The sequence below is a fragment of the Eutrema salsugineum genome, unplaced genomic scaffold, assembly GCF_000478725.1.
Source record: "Eutrema salsugineum unplaced genomic scaffold, Eutsalg1_0 scaffold_2, whole genome shotgun sequence".
In the NCBI taxonomy this organism is placed as follows: Eukaryota; Viridiplantae; Streptophyta; class Magnoliopsida; order Brassicales; family Brassicaceae; genus Eutrema; species Eutrema salsugineum.
Genome location: NW_006256829.1, coordinates 7773162 through 7795419, shown reverse-complemented (window position 1 = coordinate 7795419; position 22258 = coordinate 7773162). Strand labels below are relative to the sequence as shown.

General features: G+C 37.6%; 7 protein-coding genes across 9 annotated transcripts; 4 read left to right on the top strand and 3 right to left on the bottom strand.

Annotated features, from left to right (window-relative positions):
• Positions 1-1003: 1003 nt before the first annotated feature.
• Positions 1004-1659, top strand: LOC18017685 (histone H2B.10). Its single transcript, XM_006400734.2, has one exon. It carries the CDS (start codon positions 1091-1093, stop codon positions 1523-1525), a length of 435 nt encoding a protein of 144 aa, XP_006400797.1. The 5' UTR covers positions 1004-1090; the 3' UTR covers positions 1526-1659.
• A 1448-nt stretch (positions 1660-3107) lies between these two features.
• Positions 3108-4492, bottom strand: LOC18017684. The gene is made up of 3 exons (XM_006400733.2): positions 4366-4492; positions 3457-3590; positions 3108-3358 (listed from the first exon to the last, which is right to left on the bottom strand). The coding sequence occupies exons 2-3, from the start codon at positions 3537-3539 to the stop codon at positions 3232-3234; spliced, it is 210 nt and encodes a 69-aa protein (XP_006400796.1). The 5' UTR covers positions 3540-3590; positions 4366-4492; the 3' UTR covers positions 3108-3231.
• A 2135-nt stretch (positions 4493-6627) lies between these two features.
• On the top strand, positions 6628-7235 carry LOC18017683 (uncharacterized protein At1g08160). The gene has a single exon (XM_006400732.2). It carries the CDS (start codon positions 6636-6638, stop codon positions 7233-7235), a length of 600 nt encoding a protein of 199 aa, XP_006400795.2. The 5' UTR covers positions 6628-6635.
• Positions 7236-8049: 814 nt separating this feature from the next.
• Positions 8050-10221, bottom strand: LOC18017682 (mitogen-activated protein kinase kinase kinase 5). Its single transcript, XM_006400731.2, has one exon. It carries the CDS (start codon positions 10042-10044, stop codon positions 8050-8052), a length of 1995 nt encoding a protein of 664 aa, XP_006400794.1. The 5' UTR covers positions 10045-10221.
• Positions 10222-12358: 2137 nt separating this feature from the next.
• Positions 12359-15502, top strand: LOC18017681 (aspartic proteinase-like protein 2). Of its 2 annotated transcripts, XM_024156725.1 has the most exons (11): positions 12359-12887; positions 13149-13278; positions 13383-13633; positions 13737-13964; positions 14063-14225; positions 14372-14445; positions 14540-14636; positions 14745-14811; positions 14914-14985; positions 15077-15219; positions 15272-15502. In XM_024156725.1, the coding sequence occupies exons 1-11, from the start codon at positions 12655-12657 to the stop codon at positions 15419-15421; spliced, it is 1608 nt and encodes a 535-aa protein (XP_024012493.1). In that variant the 5' UTR covers positions 12359-12654; the 3' UTR covers positions 15422-15502. The 2 variants fall into 2 exon arrangements, with proteins under 2 accessions (XP_024012493.1, XP_006400793.1); XM_006400730.2 differs by having other exon boundaries at positions 12361-12887; positions 15077-15502.
• A 487-nt stretch (positions 15503-15989) lies between these two features.
• LOC18017680 (SRSF protein kinase 2) lies at positions 15990-18587 on the top strand. Its single transcript, XM_006400729.2, has 4 exons — positions 15990-16609; positions 16847-17803; positions 17895-17942; positions 18021-18587. The coding sequence occupies exons 1-4, from the start codon at positions 16406-16408 to the stop codon at positions 18432-18434; spliced, it is 1623 nt and encodes a 540-aa protein (XP_006400792.1). The 5' UTR covers positions 15990-16405; the 3' UTR covers positions 18435-18587.
• On the bottom strand, positions 18570-22123 carry LOC18017679 (magnesium transporter MRS2-11, chloroplastic). 2 transcript variants are annotated; one of them, XM_006400728.2, is made up of 14 exons: positions 21672-22123; positions 21322-21394; positions 21148-21218; positions 20934-21019; positions 20757-20847; positions 20470-20538; positions 20092-20172; positions 19824-19989; positions 19692-19737; positions 19528-19608; positions 19352-19434; positions 19054-19097; positions 18851-18976; positions 18570-18768 (listed from the first exon to the last, which is right to left on the bottom strand). In XM_006400728.2, the coding sequence occupies exons 1-13, from the start codon at positions 22065-22067 to the stop codon at positions 18881-18883; spliced, it is 1383 nt and encodes a 460-aa protein (XP_006400791.1). In that variant the 5' UTR covers positions 22068-22123; the 3' UTR covers positions 18570-18768; positions 18851-18880. The 2 variants fall into 2 exon arrangements, with proteins under 2 accessions (XP_006400791.1, XP_024011502.1); XM_024155734.1 differs by having other exon boundaries at positions 20757-20844.
• Between the last annotated feature and the right edge of the window lie 135 nt (positions 22124-22258).

Here is a 22258-nt window from a genome sequence, read left to right as displayed (position 1 = left end):
AAGTTATCGGCGAGAGTTTTTGTTGATCCATGTCCTTAATATCGTTACCCATATATGTTGAGAAACAACTACAATGATCAGAACCAATGGTTTTTGTTGATCCATGTTCTTAAATCTTAATATCGTTACCATGTTGAGAAACAACTGATTACAATGATCACAACCAATGGTTATAATATTAATGGAGCTTCAAACAACTAATGATTTTTTTTTTTTTTTTAGAAAAGGGTATTCGACAAAGAACTAATGATACTAACCAATCATTTACAAAGTGGTATAATTAATCTATAGAGTGATGGTATGAAACATGGTGTTATCTAATTAATTAAAGTTCGCGGTATGCATTTCTCTTGGCCATCTACATGGCGGTATAAATACATTATGGCGTTATAAGTTTAGGCTACGAAAAGTCTAAAACATGGTTTAATTTTCTTTTTTGTGACGGTACAACGATTTTGGTTTTAGATAATGTTTTTATTTCTAAACAAATCTAAATTATCATAGGTCGATTAGATTCCTTCGATTTTTTAAATATACTTTTTAAAAATAAATTATCTCATTATTTTGTTCCTGTATGTATAAAATAATGTTCTTCAGTCTTCACGAGGAACATATTGTACCACGATCAAATTAATGGATGTTATGCCAGTCCAAAAAAAAATGGAAGCTATACCAAAGATTGTTTCCTGAGTAATCGTAGCCGTACATAGTTGGATAGATCAAAGATTGCCATGTCATCTATCCATGCCAAATATAACAACTTATTAATATTTGGCGCTCATTGGTTTTGGCGGTTGACAAAAAGCGCAAGCGAAATTTTTTTGAATTTCGATATTTGGTATCTGTTTTTAATTCGCTCGCGCTTTAAAGTGTAAAAAAGATCCTATCCATTCATTAAAAAGGCAATTCACATCGAACAGTAGTAATATCACCACGTCACTGATCCCCGTTTCAACAACTCAGCCAATGAGATCCCTTTCTCTTATCCTATATAAACAAAGAGGAATCGACGATGAAAGAATCACATCATCACAGCAAAAACTCTCACTTCTCTTAACACTAAATCCAGATCTTACAAATTAGTATCGCAATGGCCAAGGCAGACAAGAAACCAGCGGAGAAGAAACCGGCAGAGAAAACTCCGGCGGCAGAAACCGCGGCGGCAGAGAAGAAACCAAAGGCTGGGAAGAAGCTTCCGAAGGAATCCGCCGTCGCCGGAGACAAGAAGAAGAAGCGATCGAAGAAGAACGTCGAGACTTACAAGATCTACATCTTCAAGGTGTTGAAGCAGGTTCACCCAGATATCGGGATCTCGAGCAAAGCCATGGGGATCATGAACAGCTTCATCAACGACATCTTCGAGAAGCTTGCCGGCGAGTCTTCGAAGCTAGCGAGGTACAACAAGAAGCCGACGATTACTTCCCGGGAGATTCAGACGGCGGTGAGACTCGTCTTGCCTGGAGAGTTGGCGAAACATGCTGTTTCTGAAGGTACCAAGGCGGTGACCAAGTTCACGAGCTCTTAGATTTTCAAGGATGTGTAATGGTTTTAACTAGTAGTCGGTAGTTTTAAGCTTTTGGGGATCTCAAAGCGTATGTTATTTGGGAATTAGGGTTTCTTATTTTGGAAGAAATATATTAAGTTCAATTTTTATTTCTATTGATTTTGGTAATTTAAATTTCCTGCATCTGTTGATTTTAGTTACAGGCTAAACAACGAATTCCTAAATCCAAATTAATATTCGATGTACATCAATTATAGAAAGATTAAAAACATAGTAAAAATTTAAAGGTTGCAAATGATTTCTTGAGCTGACCATAATTCGGAATGATTTACACACTAGTTTGGCTTGCTAGATGCAATATGCTGAAATAAGAAATAGAGTATTGGACAGTTATTTGAGATTAGAAATTTTTTGAGCTCACGTTACTACTCTCAAATAACTGTCCAATACTCTATTTCACCCCAGAAATCGTGATAAATTTATTATTTCACCCCAAATTATGTTGTGGGGTGATATGCGACCTATTTCACCCTGAGAACTATTACATAATAACCAATTACTCCAGAGTTTGAACCTCGTCGCATATCACCCCACGACATAGTTTGTAAACTTATTTCTCCCTATTTTTCTATTTCACGATGTTTTTAATCAAAACCGTTGAATTCAATGATTTATGATGTAAACCCGATAGAATACCAGGTTTGCTCGATACCAAGATGATTTTAAAATCCGATCTGACTCGATCCAGTTTATATCTGATTCGAAATCATAAAAAAACCCGACCACGTGAAGCAGCTTCGTCGTCCTCGTCGAAATCGACATTAACAACTTTGATTCAGGTAGATAAAACAGTAAAAGGAACATACCTCAGACTATCAGGTGAAGCAGCTTCGTCGTCCTCGTCCAAATCGCAGGTAGATTTGAAGCAGCTTCGTCATCCTCGTCGAAATTGCAAGTGAAACTTCGTCGACGCAGTAAGAAGCTACTTCGTCGTCGCAGAGCACTGAATTTTCGTCGAAGCACCTCTCCCTCACTAAACCTCGATTTCCAACTTCCTCAAATTCGATTAGGGTTCATCTTGAGAAATTGAGGATTTTAACTTGGGTCAAATCGATTTTGAAATAGAACCGAGTCAAATTTTGGGTTAAGTTTCAAATCAGATCAACTTTTGGTTTAAGATTTTTAATCGGGTCAAATCGTGGATTATTAGTTCCAATCGGGTCATAATTCGATTTTAAGGTTTGGTTACGTGGTTAATCTTTTTTTGGTTAACAGTAAACCAACAAAAAACTCGGTCTGGGGGGATTTTAGATTTCAAACTTGATAAAGTGGTTAAAAACGCCGTGAAATAGAAAAATAGGGGGAAATAAATTTACAAACTATGTCGTGGGGTAATATACGACGAAGTTCAAACTCTGGGGTGATTGGTTACTATGTAATAGTTCTCAGGGATGAAATAGGTCGTTTTCCCTAAATTTATTATGCAAACATACCAAATCTCTATCAAATCCATTTCAGTTACATTAAATGGTTAGATTATAGATTGGAGTATTTGGACTACAGGTCATCATATTGTGACATGAAGCATTACGACTTTGATGTATTGGATGACAATCTTCTTAAGAAATTCCAAAAGTGACCATGACAAATATAAGAATGTAATACTACAGCTCACATTGAAAACTCCTGTTTACAGTTTATGTGGAGATTGTCATGACTCGATCGCATCATTTCTTTGGGTAAGTTCGATGGTCAGGTCCAACATCACGTGAACCCGTATTTATGTAAGGTCCTCTAAAAGTTGCTTGAGGAGGTAAAGGTTTTGTTGGATCTATCACTGGTTTTTTGGAGGATCTGAAAACCAAAGGAGAGCAAAAAAGAAGAAGATGAAACAAAGGTCATACCACAAGATGAGAAAAGATTTAACGGTTAAGAGAAAAGAGAGTTCTTACGCCATGTAAAAGGGGAAAGCTAAGCCGGCAGACGCGAAAACAACCAGACCGGTGGCTACGATGATGTTACGTGATGGTGCCATTGCAACTAGCGATTTGGCTTGAAACCCAAAAGAATAGATTGTAGAGAGAAACTACAAAACCAAAAATTTGAATCAGTCTCAGACCATAAGAAATACAGACAGAAAGAATACAAAGATTATTGTAACTCAAAGCCATTATCTAAAAGCAAGATTTAAACAAAACTTATGTTAAAGTCGACGTTGTGAAATCCTTGTGTCTACACTCAACATCAAGATAGTAAAACATCTAGCTACTCACACAACTACACGCTTTCATGCTCGATTTACAGAGTGACACAAGATTCTAGCTTGTTTTACAGTTCCAAAACCATCTAAGATAAACTGATCAATCAGTCTCAGTTGCTAAATTCAAGAAGTGAGCCAGAATCAGATATCTCCCTAAACTGAAAATGGGTAGATTTTTCCTCGGAGTGATCCTATACACGAACGTAGACACGAAAAAACTAAATCAAGTATCGAAAAAATCACGTTTTTACGATAAACAAACCAACTCGAACTCAAGTTATACACAATCGAGATGATCAGAACTATAAGTGAAGAGCGAATCAAGATTCGAGTTCCTGAGTAAAAAAATGCGAATTTTAACTATGATTTCAACCAAACTAAACTCAAATTACTCAGTTGCGATGCGCAGAATCAAATGACGAGCAAATCGAGATTCCTAATTCCCGAAATCCGAATTCAATTTATGATTTCAACCAATCAATTCGAGCAAAAACCTTAGCGATGACGTATCATCGACAAGGGAAAAGACCATAATTGAACGAGAACATATTGCAAGGTTAAAATCACGAGCCAAAACGTATACAAATGAAGAAGATCTCACTCAGGATATGATGCGGCCGAGTCGACTCAGTGCGGTATGTCGGATTGGGTTTTGTGCACCGAGTCGTGGAGGTCTGTGAAACCGGCGATTTGTACGTGACGCTTTTGGGAAATTGATATTGGGCTGGAAGACAACTTAATTGGGCCTTATTCCTTCCATAAACTTACTAACTCACCTAAATTTTTTTATATTATGAAACAATTACGGTTAACACTTTATTCTCAAATTTTGTTTTCTTTGGTAGGGCATGGAAATATACAAATTTTATGAAGCTTTAAAACAGATGAAGCAAAGAACATCATAATCCAAGGCACTTTCCACGTATCTTGCATATCTAGTCTACATATACAAACATATGCAATAAACACGTTTTGAATATAAAGTATAGTTTTGTAGTATACATGCCTGGTAGTATGTCCTTTTCATACAATTTTGTTTTATTTCCTTTTTATGAAAAAATTACTCCCTCCGTTTCACAAAGAGTGTCGTTTTAAGGTTTTATTTTTGTTTCACAAAGAGTGTCGTTTTATATTTTCAATGCAGAATTTTAAACAATATTCCAGTTTTGACCTCATTGATTTAATATATTAGTTAAAGAAAAAAAATTATTTAATGTATTAATGAAGGACAAAGTAGTATTTTTAATAGTTTTCTTAATAAGTGTCGAAAATGTCAGAATGACACTCTTTGTGAAACGGAGGGAGTATTGATTTCTTTTTAAATTATGTAATTTGCACTGTTTTCAACTAATAGAGATTGCTATTCAAACAACATTTATATACTTGATTCTCATTTATAGCAATTTTAATACATTTATTAGTTTAAAACAACAATTATATGGAGTAATTGATTGTATTCTCGCTTTTTTAGCCAAACAAAATTAATTGTATTCAAGTCAACCAGCAAAACTAATAAATGTATATATATATATCATGAAATCATATATAATTATATATAAAACAGCAAACATTAGTTATTCTGTTATATTTTATAAAGAACAAAATTTGTAAGAGAAAAACAAATTTGTAAGAGAATGGCGCAAAAAGTATGTATGATGATGATGATGATGATGATGATGATGATGATGATGATGATAAGATACCATCTAGAGGCATGCAATGGAATGGAAAACATGTGCATGACACACCAACATATCTCACATAGTCACATACGTATGTTATATATTTTTTTAACTAATAAATTAATGAACCAAAAGATGGTGGCGTGGTAATAAAAGATCCAGAGATAAAGCATGAACTCATTGATATGTGTTTGATTTTCGTTGGAAACTCTTTTAGTTTTAGTTCATCAATCGAAATAGTGTTACGTTTCGAGAGTTATATTTATCGTAAGAGGATTAGTTGAAGTTTGGTTCGGATCACCTAAAAAAGAACGTACAGATGATCCAATACCTCCTAATTATAAGATATCAATGTTCATATCATGTGTATATAACTATATATTAACATACATTGAAATAAATTAATGTCCACATCCTCTCATAATTTGTGGTTGTATGCAGGATGAAATTAATAAGGCCAGCAGGAGTTAAAGACCCAATATGCGTAAGGAATTGTATAGTGAAATATGGAACTTGTTTAAGAACTTGCGGCTAACTTTTCATACCGTAATGTTGTCGATGTATTACCAGTGGCGGAGCAAGAAATTGTTTTAACTGGAGAAAAATAGAGATATATATGATATTATAAGTGGGGTATTGGAATAAAGCTTTAAAAAGAGACACTAATTTTTTAAATTTACTGGGGTCATTCGCCCCAACTTGATGAATATGGCTCCGCCACTGTGTATTACAATATTATAGAATAATAAAATATAAATTACTGATGCATACATGGAACTGTAAATAGAATACAATGGATACCTGAAAATTATAAAGTAAAATAAATATCTAAAATTGGAAAATACACTGAATCATACATATACTGGCATACTGCCTTTGGCTAGAACAATTTCACTTACATTTTTCTTTTTTAAAATAACCAAATCTTCAACTTATAGTTTTCAGAGATCATATTGACCAACTATAAATAATATTTTATGGTGAATCTACAATACAACAACAAAACATCATTTTAACCACACACAATTCCGTATTGAAAAAAGAACCTATCTCTCTACAGCTGAAGCAAAGAACATCAGAATCCAAGGCACTTTTCACGTTTCTTGCATCACAAGTATCTACTCTATATATACAAACACGCAAATAAACCAATGTTTGACCCCAAAAACACTAGCTGGAAATCGAGCCAATGCCGCCAATAACTTATCATGCTCCGGCACTGCACCGGCGGCGAAGCCTTGTCTGCTACGTTTTCCTCGTCATACTAACCCTAATTTTCATCGTAGCTACAGGGTTTCTCATTACCTGGATCGTAACAAAACCCAAGAAACTTCATTACACTCTTGAAAACGCGTCAGTCGAGAAATTCAACCTAACTGACGACAATCACGTGTCCGGTACATTCAAATTCACCATCCGATCACAGAACCCTAATCACAGAATCTCTGTCTACTACAACTCCGTCGAGATATTCGTAAAGTTCAAGGATCAGACGCTTGCGTTCGACACAATAGAGCCGTTCCACCAACCACGGATGAACATTACGCAGATTGATGACACGTTGGTTGCGCAAAACGTTCCCGTTTCTAAATCCAACGGTAAGAATCTGAGGGCTCAAACTTCGTTGGGAAAGATTGATCTTGAAGTGTATGTCAAGGCGAGGGTTAGGTTTCAAGTCGGGATATGGAAGTCATCACATCGTACGGTTAAGATTGAGTGTTCTCATGTCACGGTCTTTTTGTCGAATTCAAACCAATCCCAAAATAGTTCATGTGATGCTGATACTTAGATTAGTATTATTACCACACTAATAATCGTATGTAAAGGTGAATTAGTATTCATTTTTTTTGTTCCATTTATCTGATTGCCGTATTAAGTTTAAAACACAAATGTTTTTTTTTCCCAACAACATGCAATATATATACATTTTGCAAAAAAAAGTATACCATTTGTAAAAATAAATAAAGCAATACCTTTTTTTTCCTTTGTGGCTAAGTTATGAAGGTGTGGTGTCATATTCCACGGGAATGTCTTTTATATTGTTTCGAGGCCCATATATTCATAAAGAGCTTTTTTTTTTTGTTAAAGCATAACTATGTCTTTACTTCACTTTTACGGTTTTACCTGGTTATCAACATTTGTCCAAATCAATCTTTCGGCGATAATATTATTGACTTGAGATATTACTTCCCGACCAATCAATGTACCAAATCAATCTTCTTTCGCATTCATCGCCAGAATGATTGACGAGAAATAAACACCAGAAAACAAACCTCATGATTTTTTTTTTTTTTTTAAATGGATGTAACTCTAGAAATGATAAGAGATCCGAAACCAAATGTACACAAGACGTGGTTTATATATACACAACTCTCAGAAGACAAAATGGGGAAAAGAAAGAAATAAGTCCCTTCCATCGATTCGACATTGGATTAAATGTTACATTACACTTTTTTTTTCTACCTACATTACTTTCATTCATCCTAATAATATTCCCACACAACCCCAAACTCTCTATATATAAACGTACATTGATACACATATACATGCATACGAATACGTCGTATGTACCAGTTCTAATGTTATCGTTTAGTTGGTGCAAATCAAACGAGATCTGAAGAGACATACATTCTTCTCCGGTCAGTGCTTGGCTTAGGTTGTTGGGAAGGAGACGGACTTGGAATATCCTCAAGAGTGGAACGAGGGGAGAGACGGGACATTGTTCCGGTTATATCAGGAGACCGGTACTGTTTCTGTTGCTGTTGCCAACTTTCACTCTCTGAGGATGATGTCACATTTCTAGCACGAGGAACCTGATCTAGTTTGAAATTTGGTTTCTCCCTTCTAGTTATGTTTGGTTCCTTTATGTTCATCCCGATAAATAACTGAGAGCAACTTGAGACATCACTAGGTGAGGTTGGTTGGAGAGAGTTCTTTAGGAACCGGTGTTCTAGCAACATAGAAGCGGTTGGTCTCTCAGCTGGATTTCTCTGAAAACATAACCTTAGAAAATCTTTACCCTCGTGTGACATCGATTCAGGTACCGGTGGGGTATCTCTCATGACCTTGAACATAGCTGCAGCACCTTCAAACTCACTCCAAGGAGGCTTCCCAGTGAACATCTCAATGATTGTGCATCCTAAACTCCATATATCAACAGCAAAAGCTAGATCAGGGTTTGTATCTTTTTGCATCACGGCTTGCATGAGCTCTGGTGCCATCCAGTAAGGGCTTCCTTTTAAAGAGAGATCGGCTCTTTGTCCTGTAAGGTGCTTAGCCATGCCGAAGTCAGCAAGCTTGACAACTCCTGAAGCATCAACAAGGAGATTAGCACCTTTGATATCTCTATGTACTGTCTTTTTGCTGTGCAGATAAGCCAGCCCTGAGAGAATGTGTCGAGTGAAACTACGAACAACAGATTCTGTCATGGTTCCACAATGTTCACGGATGTATTTGTTGATTGAGCCAGGGTGAACATATTCAAGGTAGATAAAGAAACGGTCTTCTACTATCTCACTACCAAAATACTGCACAATGTTTTGGTGTTGAAGGTTACTAAGAAGCTTGATCTCTTGCTCTAATTGTTTTATACACTCTTCAGATTTGGGGTCATCAGGGAACAACTCGACTTCCTTCATTGCACACAACGCTCCTGTTTCACTGTTGCTTGCAACGTAAACGCTACCAAACGTGCCACGGCCTATTAGCTTCCCTTTCTTCCACTGTGAATTCATAGGGAAAGAATCACGTTTGAGAGGAGCCTGAACTGAAGCAGGTGATGAAGAAGAAGGGCAAGAAGCTCCAGGAGGGAGTGGCAAAGGATGAACATTGGAGTGTGGTGTAGGAGAGTGCAATGGTGAAGATGGTCTGCTCTGTTGTGGGCTCATATGTCTTCGTGGGCTTCGAGGTTGTGGTGTATGGATTGGAGAGTTGTCTGTGCTAAAAGCAGTGATGTCGTAAAACGCAGGAGGAGGAAGTCCAGAGGTATCAAGTGGCATATCTGGAGCTGACCATGCTTGATTGCTCTTGGGAGGCAAGTAAAACAAACGCAAATCTTGGCCAGTATTGCTCGTTCTTTTTGGACTAGGCACAGGACTCATGTATGGACTCGTTGGAGCACTCATGGTTGGTATGTTCAACCAATAACCATTCTTGCCTCTCGAGTCTTGATATGAAGAATTCTCCGAGGCTCTTCTCGAGCCATTGACCACGCTGGTGAGAGGAGGACTTGGCGAGGTAACCCTATTCTTGGAATCTCCGGCGACGACCTCTGGTAACGGAAGAGGCAACGGTAAGAGAAGTGCCGGAGGCGAGCGAGGAGCCGCCGTGTAAGCGCTTGAAGACCGAGTTAAACCGGTGTTAACCGTGGAAGAATTAGACGTTGATGCATGACGTTCTGCCAAGACATCGTCATTGGTTAAGTGACGGAGCTTCCTCTGACGCGTGAGCCTGCCACGGTTGAAACGGAACAAGCGGCGATGAAATCGATCCCGGTATAGATTCCGATCTTGATCCGGAGATTCAGAGTAAGAAGGCAGGGGTTTGAGAGAAGAAGAAGATGATGGAGACGAGAACGAGATTTGTGGAAGCCAACGCATTGTGAGAAATCATGGTATGATCATACAAGAATCCTTTCTCTTTCTTTTTTACCGTGAATGAACGCGATTAGAATGGACCAGAAAAACAGAGATGGAGACGATGGCGATTAGGATCCATGCAAAGAAGTTAACGGATTTAACAGAAAAAAAAAACCAAAGCCAAAAAAAAAGAGAAAAAACAAGCATAGATATTTCAGGGGCAAAAAAAAAAAAACTAATTATCGAACTAATAACAACTATATGGGAAGAATCCCAAAACGAAATCCAAAATTAACAGTGGCTAATATTGATCAACGGAAGCTAAAAAGAAACTGTATGTTTTAGTTAATACAATACACATACTATATACAACACATGAAGAAACTATTCGCACTTTTCGACGACGAGCCGAATATCTAGTACTAAGTAAAAATTTCACAAAACTCACTTTATTTAATATTGTTAATAAAAGCAGAGGTAATTAAAAATTTGATAAATTCCTCCCTCATCATTCATTAGTTACTCTTATCATCTTAAACATAACAATGAGTCAATGATATATGTACAAGTCTAGAATTTTAAAAATGCGCGCCATAGAAAGAGATCATAATTTTTTCATGGTTTATGGTTTTGTTCAATGTTTTGAGAATCTCTTCTTTTTTTTTTGGTTAAAGGGCTTAATGTTTTGTTCAACTTACTTTATAAATAAACGAACGATTGTTCAATGTATAAACTATAAAATAAGTTGATTACTATTTACTAGTCAGTCAATGATACTTTACGCCCTTAGGCTTTGGTCTATCAGCTTCTGCACTTAGTATATATATATATATATATTCCTCTCTCTTTGTCTTTTTTATTCAGTTTATGTCAGTTCCCAATTTACAAAGATAGCAGCTATTCCTTATTAAATCTTTAAGGAATTTTTCCTGTTACGATTTCAAATGATCAGTTTTAATATTATTTTAACTGAAGTCGTGATACATGTTGAATCAAGGGCGTGTAGAGAAAAAATGCTGTCGACAAATGTTCAGTTTACTTTATTATTTTATAGATGAGAGAAAGAAAAAGACACGTTAAAGCAAAATGCATGATATAATTGCAATGTGGGGTTCTACAGAGTAACAATCGAAAAAGAAGAAGAGAAATGCCATGATTTGATTTTGAGTTGTTTCCAAAGAACGTTTGTCAATTTATATAATTATGTTTTTAACGTCAATTATTATATATTTTTTTTTATATATCTTAAAACAAAAATGATAAAATCATTATTTTAGAATATATAAATAACGTCATATATTTTCAAGAATTATTTTAAAATTAAAATGTAAAAATTGGTCAACATATTAACAAAATCATGTTCTACTGCTACTCTCATCAATTTATCCGAGTATTACTTTAGATACGTACGACTAGTTCAAAAACTCTACAAAATCCAATATTAATTAAGGAAATTCATCATGCTGCTAACAAATTCTCAAATTTTTGAAGAAAGATGAACACGTATGAGAGAAATACGTAGTACTTATTACAAATTTGCAGTAAATCTAAATATTGCATAACATGTAGATTAAATGATTTGCTAAATAAATGAATGACCTTATACTATATATATATATATATATATATATATTTGAACCGTAACAATGGAGTCGTGGAGGTAGCAAATTCATCAACTTGGTGGAAATTAATATTCAACGCTATGTAAAAAGTCTAACTTGCTTTCTGTTTCATTATGGATTCTATAGTCTCTTTCAATACACACATACTAGAGGTGCAACACATTTACATAACACGATTGTGTACAAATAAATAAAGCAAGAGGTGCGTCAATATTACGCATTACGTGGTTTAGGTAATCAGAAGAAAAAAGAAAACAAAGCGAAAGGAGATGATGCCAAGAACATTTCATTGACTGGTCTTCCTTTAAAACAAAAGAAAAACCTAATCCTTGTGTTGCCTATACAGTTTTACTTTTTGTATTTCATAAGTAAATTACTTGTTTGTTAAGTAACTTTCACCATGTCACTAGATTTCAAATTTAGCACTTCAATTCCGGTGGAAAATATAGTTTATTATCTTTAAAGTATCACAGAAAAAGTATTGATAATTCCACTATATAAACTCTGAAGTGAAACATAAATTATATATAAACATTGATCTATCTCTTTTTTCGTCACCAATTTTTTGTTTTCTTATTATATAACCAGCACGTATCCTCCTAATAATACATATGATGTGTATTTTTACCTTTTTTTGTCACAATAATAAAGTCGATTAAAAGAAAAGAAAGGGAAAATCAATCGAATTACAAAAAAAAAAAAACACATGTGATTTTGGAGTAATCTGCACTGGAACATCTTCTGTTTATCCATCACTGTTACTTCTTCTTCTCTCTCTCTCTCTCTCTCTCTCTCTCTCTCTCTCAAAAGTACAAACCAAATCTGCAAAACTACTGTTTTCATGAATTTCGAGACTGCAGATTTGTAACAGTTTATTATCCAATAGGCAGCTTAAATTCTCCACTCTTATGTCGTGGCCAGAAGAAGAAAAAAAAATGTATCTTTTTGATTTTTGACGACATATAGAGATCTTGTTACCACTTAAAGCATACCACAAGCCGGAGCAGCTATGGCGGCTGTTCGGTTTACGGCGGGTATTCTGGTTTTTCTATTACCGGCGGCGGTTTTGTCTTACGGTTTTCCGGCGGCCTTGAAACTGGAAAGAGCGGTTCCGGCGAACCACGAGATGGAAATCAGTCAACTCAAGGCGCGTGACAGAGCCAGACACGGCAGATTGTTACAGTCGCTCGGCGGAGTTATAGATTTCCCCGTCGACGGAACTTTTGATCCTTTCGTTGTTGGGTAATCAAAGTTTCCATCTTTCTCTTCCCTTTGTTCTCTTTTGGGATTCATCAATTCGATCGATCATTGGCGATATCTGAGTAGATGATTTTGATGCCTGCAAAGTGTTTGATACAATATCTGACTAAATCTCAGTCATTGTCTGCTAATCTCTCATGTCTCAATCAAAAAATTCTTTCTTTAGTTTCGTCGTGTTCTGCTCAGTTTTGTTTTTTTCTGTGAAAAGATGTTCTGCTGAATTTGGTGTTTGTTTTTGAACAGATTATACTACACGAAACTGCGATTGGGATCACCTCCAAGAGACTTTTATGTACAGGTTGACACAGGAAGTGATGTTTTGTGGGTCAGCTGTGCTTCTTGCAATGGCTGCCCTCAAACTAGTGGACTCCAAGTAACGTCTTTCTGAAATCATCTTTCATGATCTTGGTATATTTTGGAGTCTCTGATTGGAGATTAATATGCTGCTCCTTTGGGGATTTTGTTTATATTTTGCAGATTCAGTTGAATTTCTTTGATCCAGGGAGCTCAGTAACAGCAACACCGGTCTCATGTTCTGACCAAAGATGTAGTTGGGGTGTTCAGTCCTCTGATTCGGGCTGTTCTGTTCAGAACAACCTTTGCGCTTACACGTTTCAGTATGGGGATGGAAGTGGCACCTCGGGGTTCTACGTCTCTGATGTCTTGCAGTTTGATATGATTGTAGGAAGCTCTCTGGTCCCAAACTCAACCGCTCAGGTTGTGTTCGGGTGAGTTATTTCGGCAAAAGTCCTTTGTTCATAGTCATCAATTTGGACCATTTACTCTTGACTTTGTTGTTGGTTGCTAAGTGGGATTGTTTTTCTGGAACAGATGTAGCACCTCGCAGACGGGTGATTTAGTGAAGTCGGATAGAGCGGTTGATGGAATCTTCGGGTTTGGGCAGCAAGGAATGTCTGTGATTTCTCAGCTTGCTTCACAGGGATTAGCTCCGAGAGTGTTCTCACACTGCTTGAAAGGAGAGAATGGAGGCGGAGGCATATTGGTTCTTGGAGAAATTGTGGAGCCAAACATCGTCTTTACTCCACTCGTTCCCTCACAGTTAGATCCCTCGAAACTATTTCATTTCAAGAGCTGTTCAAATATTCAAAGGAGAGTGACTGATAAGCACGATCTTACTGTGTATGAAAATTTTTCAGGCCTCATTATAATGTGAATCTGCTGAGCATCTCAGTAAATGGCCAAGCGTTGCCTATCAATCCATCGGTCTTCTCCACATCAAACGGCCAGGGAACAATCATTGACACTGGTACAACACTGGCATACCTTTCTGAAGCAGCTTATGTTCCTTTCGTTGAAGCTGTAAGTCATCAAACTCGCGCTGCTATATCTTTTTGATATCACTGAACCATCTGGGATATGTAGATACTATATCTGTAATGTGAAACTCGGCAATTCTGTCTCTATACATTATCTTAAATCTTATCGTTCTTATGGAATATTTTCAGATTACAAATGCTGTTTCGCAGTCTGTCAGGCCTGTTGTTTCAAAAGGGAACCAATGTTATGTAATAGCCACGAGGTTCATCCCCCTCATACCATCTCTAACCATGTCTTCTTATTGGTATCTATATGGTGGAAAAATCTGAACTTTTTCACGGTATTGTAATGATCAGTGTCGCAAACATATTTCCTCCAGTTAGCTTGAATTTTGCCGGTGGAGCAACCATGTTCTTGAATCCTCAGGATTACCTCATACAGCAGAACAACGTCGTAAGTAGTTATATCCCACTATCCCACCTCCATCCAATCTTTTCACAGGAAACTGGTTTCTTGGACTGTTCTTGGTATAACATTTTGTCTCTGCACTCTGTTTTCCAGGGAGGTACTGTTGTGTGGTGCATCGGTTTTCAGAGGATACAGAATCAGGGGATTACAATCCTTGGAGGTAACCCTGAATCGGAAGCTTAAGCCTTTTGTTATTTGAAAATCTACGTTTGGTAACACAAAACATCGTTTTTTTTCTTTTGTTTTCGTCTTTGTTCTGCAGATTTGGTTCTTAAAGACAAAATCTTTGTCTATGATCTGGTCGGTCAGAGAATCGGATGGGCAAACTACGACTGTAAATCGAATCCCTTTTAACTCAAACGAGATCCAAAAGCAGTATAATCTTTTCACACTTTAAAATCTCTCAACTTTTATGTTTCTTTCAGGTTCAATGTCAGTAAATGTCTCTGCGACTAGCAGCAGTGGAAGAAGTGAATATGTGAACGCAGGACAGTTTAGTGACAATGCCGCGCCGCAAAGCGTGTCTTTAGACATTGTCGGAAACACTCTAATGCTCTTACTAATAATGGTAATCAACATGTTCTTATAGCACACAGCTTTTGCAGATTTGCCTTGTGTAGTTTATTATGTACACTGTTTTATTTGGTCGTCGGCGTGTTATTTGTGGTCGCCGGAGAGTAATTTTCTCCCGACCGGCGAAGCCAAGCAGAAGAAAAGTTCACTTCTTTGTTGTTTGTTTTTGTCTTTGTTTTCATTCCATTGTTATATAGTTTTGTATGTAAATAATTCGTCTTTTACGTAGTGGTGTGTGGTTGTGTCGTTCTTCTGATAAAAGGTTTTCTTTTTTACCACTATTTCTTATATATTTACAACAGCCCGCCAAAAAGCAAAGAAATGCTATAAATATAATCTCAAATAGTAACATTTTCACACAATGGTATCAATACTGATCAAGAGTCATCATATTAGTTCTAAGAATTAGATGTAGTTTGCATTTATCCAAACACTAATCTCCTAGTCAGCTACTGTCAAGGCCCTTCCAAGAGTTTCCCTAAACTATTATTTTTGTTGTTGTTCTAAACTATTTAATTTGAAAAATAAGTACTTGTGATAAAAACAAACTCTCTTCTATCAAATCTTATAAAAATAAAACTTTTCTGCGTAAAAAAATAAAGATTTATGCTATACATGATACAATATTTGTAAGTTAATCCATATTAGTTGCATTAGCTAAAAAAAAAATATCAGAATTCTCCTTATTATACTTTCATATACTTCTGTCTCAGACAGAGTCAGCGTAAACCCTAAGTTTTTGGTAGCTGACTATCGCCCTGACACAGACACTGTCTCCTGTAGTCTTGTGTCATCATAATCATTAATTTTGTGTCCCAATAATGGTCGATTCCCAAATTGTTTATCTGCATTAATTGGATGCTCAAATTGGGAAATTTATCATCCGCGTTTCTATAACTATTTGATTATCTTCTAAAATCTCCTCTTAGTTTTCTCTTCCTTTGATTCTCGAATCTCTAGGGGTTTTCCTTCAATTCTCGAATCTCAGGGGTTTTGAAGGTTTTTTTTCCGGAATTGAATTCCCCAGATCTCATTCATCTACTCCCAATAATAAATTGCTCGTCTTCTATTTCCTGAGTATTGGTCGAGATTCACGGGTAGCATATTTTTCTCGATTCGGGTGCGTCTCAGCTACTCTCGTGCGTAATTCGTCGTCTCTTTGGGTATAATTAACTCCGGCGATGGCGGATGAAAAGAACGGCGGACGTCTGAGTGACGCAAGCGACTACTCGTCGGAGGATGAGGGAACAGAGGATTACAGGAGAGGAGGCTACCATGCGGTGCGAGTCGGCGATACCTTTAAGAATGGATCTTATGTGATTCAGAGTAAGCTTGGCTGGGGACATTTCTCCACTGTCTGGCTCGCTTGGGACACTCAAAAATCGGTAAGCCACTCTCACTTCTAGGGTTCGTTTGCTCGTCAGAGAATCAAATTCAGGGAATTTAGAAGAGCATTGTTGGGATTGAGCTAGCTTGTTGGATTTCTGTAGAAGAGAATGTTGAATGTGGAAGCTCTTGTAGCTTAAAGTTTACAAATTTTTATGCTTTTGAGGTTGCGGTTTTGTTTGTGATGATTTAGTCTGATACAGATGTTAATCATGCCTTCGATTCGTTGTTTGTAGCGTTATGTAGCTTTGAAAATCCAGAAGAGCGCTCAGCACTACACAGAGGCGGCCATGGACGAGATAAAGATCCTGAAACAGATTGCAGAAGGTGACACGGAAGATAAGAAGTGTGTTGTGAAGCTTCTTGATCATTTCAAGCACGCGGGTCCTAACGGGCAACATGTTTGTATGGTCTTTGAGTATTTGGGAGATAACCTCTTGTCCGTTATCAAGTACAGCGATTACCGAGGTGTTCCTCTTCACATGGTTAAAGAGCTCTGTTTTCATATCTTAGTTGGTTTGGATTACCTTCACCGCGAGCTCTCTATCATTCATACTGATATCAAGCCGGAGAACATTCTGCTTTGTTCCACCATCAACCCTGAAGCTGATGCTCGGAAATCTGGTGCTCCTCTTGTTCTTCCAACGGCCAAGGACAAAACTGTTACCGAGAGACAGGCTGAAAAAGAAAAGCCTAAGAGTTACACGTACAGTGCGGATTTGACCAAGAATCAGAAGAAGAAGATCCGTAAGAAAGCTAAGAAGGTGGTGGTTGAAGGATGTGGTGGAGAGGAAGCTTCAGAGGAAAATGAGAGAGATTCTAACTCGGAAGCAAGACCAAACGGAAATTCAACTGTGGAGAGTTCGGAGGGGAGTTCTGAAAGAGTGAAAGACGCAGAGAATGTTAGCCAAAAGAGTCGGGGCAATAGGAGAGGAAGTCGATCCACTAGGCAAAAGTTACTTGCGGATGTTGATCGGACGTGCAAGTTAGTCGATTTTGGGAACGCTTGTTGGACTTATAAACAGTTTACGAGTGATATTCAGACAAGACAGTACCGGTGTCCTGAGGTTATTCTTGGCTCAAAATACTCTACCTCGGCGGATATGTGGTCATTTGCTTGCATTTGTTTCGAGCTTGCCACTGGAGATGTTCTATTCGATCCTCACAGTGGTGAAAACTTTGAGCGGGATGAGGTATCACTGCGTAACTCACTTGTGAAAACCTCAGATCATTTCATTTTGTTGGGATTCGATAGAGGTTAAAAATGATGAACATTGGTTTCAGGATCACTTGGCATTGATGATGGAGCTTCTTGGGATGATGCCACGAAAGGTAAAGCTGAGAAACCGTGTCTAAGACCTGGAGTTTTGATGTTTGAGGCACTTGTCTAACGGAGCTTTTTGGATGCAGATTGCATTAGGAGGACGCTACTCGCGGGATTACTTCAATCGACAGGGTGAATTAAGGCACATTAGGCGGTTGCGATTTTGGCCACTGAACAAGGTTTTAACGGAAAAATATGACTTCAGCGAGGAAGACGCCACTGCGATGAAAGATTTCATCATCCCCATCCTTGAATTTGTACCTGAGAAGAGACCCACGGCTGCTCAGTGCCTAACGCACCCATGGATGAATCCTGTCCCTAGATCACTGAAACCCAAAGAAGAAAAAGAAGAGAAAGAAGCAAAAGATGAGGATAAAACAAAGGAAAAGGATGAGAGGGAAGCTATGGAGGTTGGTGTTGGGAATATTGCTATTGATGGCTCAGAATCAAAGACCTCAGGAAGAGAAGGTCGTCAATCTGCTCGTGACCTTCGCACTTGAGAAAACTGAATCCCTGAATTTTTTTTGTTGTGTTCTAAATCACACTTCTCCGGGAATCAGGGATTTAGATTCTGTATTTTTTTCTTTTCCATTCACTCGTTGCAAACAAAAGATTGGAAATTTTATTCGCTTTTGAACCAATTTGAGATGATCCGTTCACTGATTTAACATTAACAAATAGTGCATAGCAATGCTGACGTTCAATGGAGACCACACAATAAATTTCTATCAGACATTTTATGAACTCACCTTTCTCTAAGTACTACTAGTAAGGGCCTAATGCCGCAATGTATGTAAATGTGTGATGATATTCTCTTTCTTCACGGATTTTAACCTGTGACATTCGTTTAAATATTTTAGCTCTTTTTATTAGTCTTTAAGGAAAACGGAAAGGGGAAGAAGAAGACCGGTTTTACCTCTTCTTTCACCGTTTTAGCATTGAATGTTCAAAAGATTTTGCGTCTACTGAGATAGGAATACATGAGGAAGAAGCCGACCGCAGCGCCTATGATGATTCCACCCGTTGTTAGCCAGAATGCAGACTGCAAAAACCCGAGATTATAGAGTGATGGTACAATGGTTGTAAATATGTGTTACTTCATGAGGGTTTATGACTTACAGCTTGTTCTTCAAGATAAGACCTCAAGTTCATGCCGAATATACCTGTGTGTGCACCCGAAACAAAAGGTTTAAGCCCTTTACAATGAGGAAACATAGGAATTGTTGGCTTTTTAAATAATGTTCATATAGCAATGATTCTTCTTTGTAGTTAAATTCAAATAGTAGATATGCAAAGTCGAATGTGGAGTCCCAATTCAATTTCAGAAGTTAATGCAAAATGAAAGGAGCAAGCCTTTACCACAGTTTAAAGGCTTGAGAGAAAACAGATGCAAATCATGATCAGAATGTGAATTTACCTGCGATGAGAGCACCAACCGCAACACAAAATGTTCCAACTTGAAGAAGCAGCTCGAATCTGCTGACCTCAAGCCTCCGAGAACTGAGAAACCAGCAAAAATTGATATGATTCAGGTATAGTAGTAAGAGTGCCTAATCATTTAGGAGAAATAAAGTGCTGTGTTATCTTCCGAACCTTAGATTGACAGCAATTGAGTCTTCCATTTCCTTTGCAGAATCCAGAAGTCTTTCTGCTTGTCCATGGCATGACTCGCATCTGCACATACGAACCTATGGAGATTCAGACAGATTGGTATGCTTCAAGACTAAAAGTTAGTAGTACGGAATGAAAGTCAAGACCTTTGCAGATAGTTCTCCAAGAGCATTTCGATTTCCTCCTCTTCTTCTGCAAGGAACCAGACAAAGAACATCAATCTCGATAAATTCACCTATTTGTGGTGAATGTCACGAAGGAAACGTTTGCAGTCTTACCCTCAGCAATCTGCTTATCTAAGGGCAATGTACACTCCATATCATCATTTCCTCTTCTAAGTGTGCAATTTCTTCCCATGATGCAAATGCGGCGTATTTCATGTGGATCCTCTAAGAGATCTATGAGCATTTGTCTTAGAGCTCCAGCTCTCGAGCCCAACTCAACCTTCCAATAGGTGTATAAAGAAAAATTCAATACAGCAGAACGAACATTGAGTTCCCTGAAGCGACCAACTGAATCAAGAATATACAACTAGATGAAGATTACCAGTCTTTGCTTGCTAATACGAAGTTCCTCCAATATATCAGCAGTTAAGCGGTTGGGCAAAACCTCAAGAAGCGCTTGGACCTGTAGAAAGTGGCACAAATTTAACAACTTAGAGCAAATGGAATTATCTTAACAAAAAGGCGTAAGCAAATGTTTGGACAACTACAGGGTTTCATGTCATAAGGTGAAACAGCATATTTATGCCAGAACTCAAACTTATTTTAAAGAAAACATATATTGAACAAATGGAAGTTTCATTTGATATAGCAAAACTCCGTCCGTTTTTAAGATAAGCAACTGAGTCATAGATAATCCACAGTCCATCAGTTGAAGTGAAGAAGATCTAACTGAAATACACTCACTAGCATCCATACTCACACGGGGTTCTATATTCATAAGCCTTTGCTCTAACCGTTGTATCCTTGAGATTAGCGCCGATTCAACAACCTTTTATAAAGCCAAAGTAAAGAAAAGTCAGCACCAATTCAAGATGATCGGAATATAATGAACTCAGGTTATGCATTTGCTGAAAAGATGATTGTCCTAAGCTTTGATCTGTCTGCAAAATAGAAAATTTATTCTTTTCCACAGATAGAACTAACATAATTAAATCATCATCCCATCAAGTTACTGATGAGCCAAAGTTACTGATGAGCCAAACTAACCTCGAGTTCAAATGGCATAGAGGGTCCTCCATTCATACTTCTTGGGTTGAGCCGAGGCATCAGTGTATCAACAAAAGCCCTTCCTCCTCTACTGAAAACATTTTGGACTTACATCAGGGATACTTAGAATAGAGTGAACGGTCTAAAGAACAGGAGATATACCGCAATCAAGATTACCGGTTATAATCAAATATAAGGACACGGTCTCGCATTGCTATTGCTCGCAGAGATCCCAAATTCAGCAGAATAGCATGTTCACGGACCTAAACAATAGGCAAGAGAAAAGGTTTCATCATTGTCATATACTCATATAGAGATAAAAATACAGGATTATGCGGTAGAAATCCGAATTCACATGATTAAAAAGAAATGGTTGTTTAAAGCTACTTACCAATAGAGATGGCACCGAGTTCGTCATAAATAATGAAGGATCAACGCTTCGGATATCTCTTGGACGAAGACCTGATGAAAATAGAAAACATATCATAGAGAGAGAGCTCGAGTAGATAAGATCACAGTGTCACTGATTTCCGCAAATGTACATAGCGAAAAGGTTTTCACTAACCACTGGATTTGAGCAGCTGTCGTCTGCTAATCTTCCTTGTAGATACTGCTCCGGTCGCCTTCACTTCAACAACCTATTTTTTTCCAGATACGATTAAAAAAATTTGATGAGATACAAAAAGTGAGCATCAATTCATAAGTCTCTTATACAGATTCAACTATAAAAGTGAGCATGAATATATATAATCAATTCAATCAGAATCCTATATATATATATATATATGATATGATATGAACAAGAACTCTTGACATGCAATTCGATTTTCCTAAAGCCGAAATGCTCGTGATTGATCAGAATTTAACTAGAATTGGCCAATTCATGGCAATCAGAGACGGAGATAATCATGAAACCTCATAAATCGGCTCACGAATTCCCAGCGACGTAGAATCACTTGAGGAAGAAGAAGAAGAAGAATCGATCTTCTTTGAATCATCATCTCTTCCTCCGTTTTCTCCATCACCGCTGCTACTGTCACTATTAGCATCGTCGTCGCTAACGTTTAGGGATTCGTAGTCGCCGACGAAGTCCTCGGCTGTTGTTGGAGACTTGGCTAAGAACTTGGATCTCGACAAAACCTTGAGTGCCTCGAAGTAGATCGGAGTTCTATTAAGCGCCGATAAGTGGAGAGAAAAGGCAGGAGATGCTGATCCAGGAAGAAGAAAATGAAGAGATGGAGACGGAGAGGAAGACTGATCGGAGGAATTGAAGAGAGAAGTGAGTGTAGAGGGAGGTGGAGTTAACGCCATTGTTGTTGGTGGTGGTGGAAGGAAGCTTTGGTCATGGAGATTCTTCGTTGGTTTAGCTTAAGGATAAATTTAGATTGCAAAACAATATCCAATTTCTTATATATCAATTTAAAAAAAAATAATTTAGTAAGAAAGAAATATGCGGAGTCCGAAATATGCCCCCACTCTTTGTCCCTCTCAAATATTTCCGA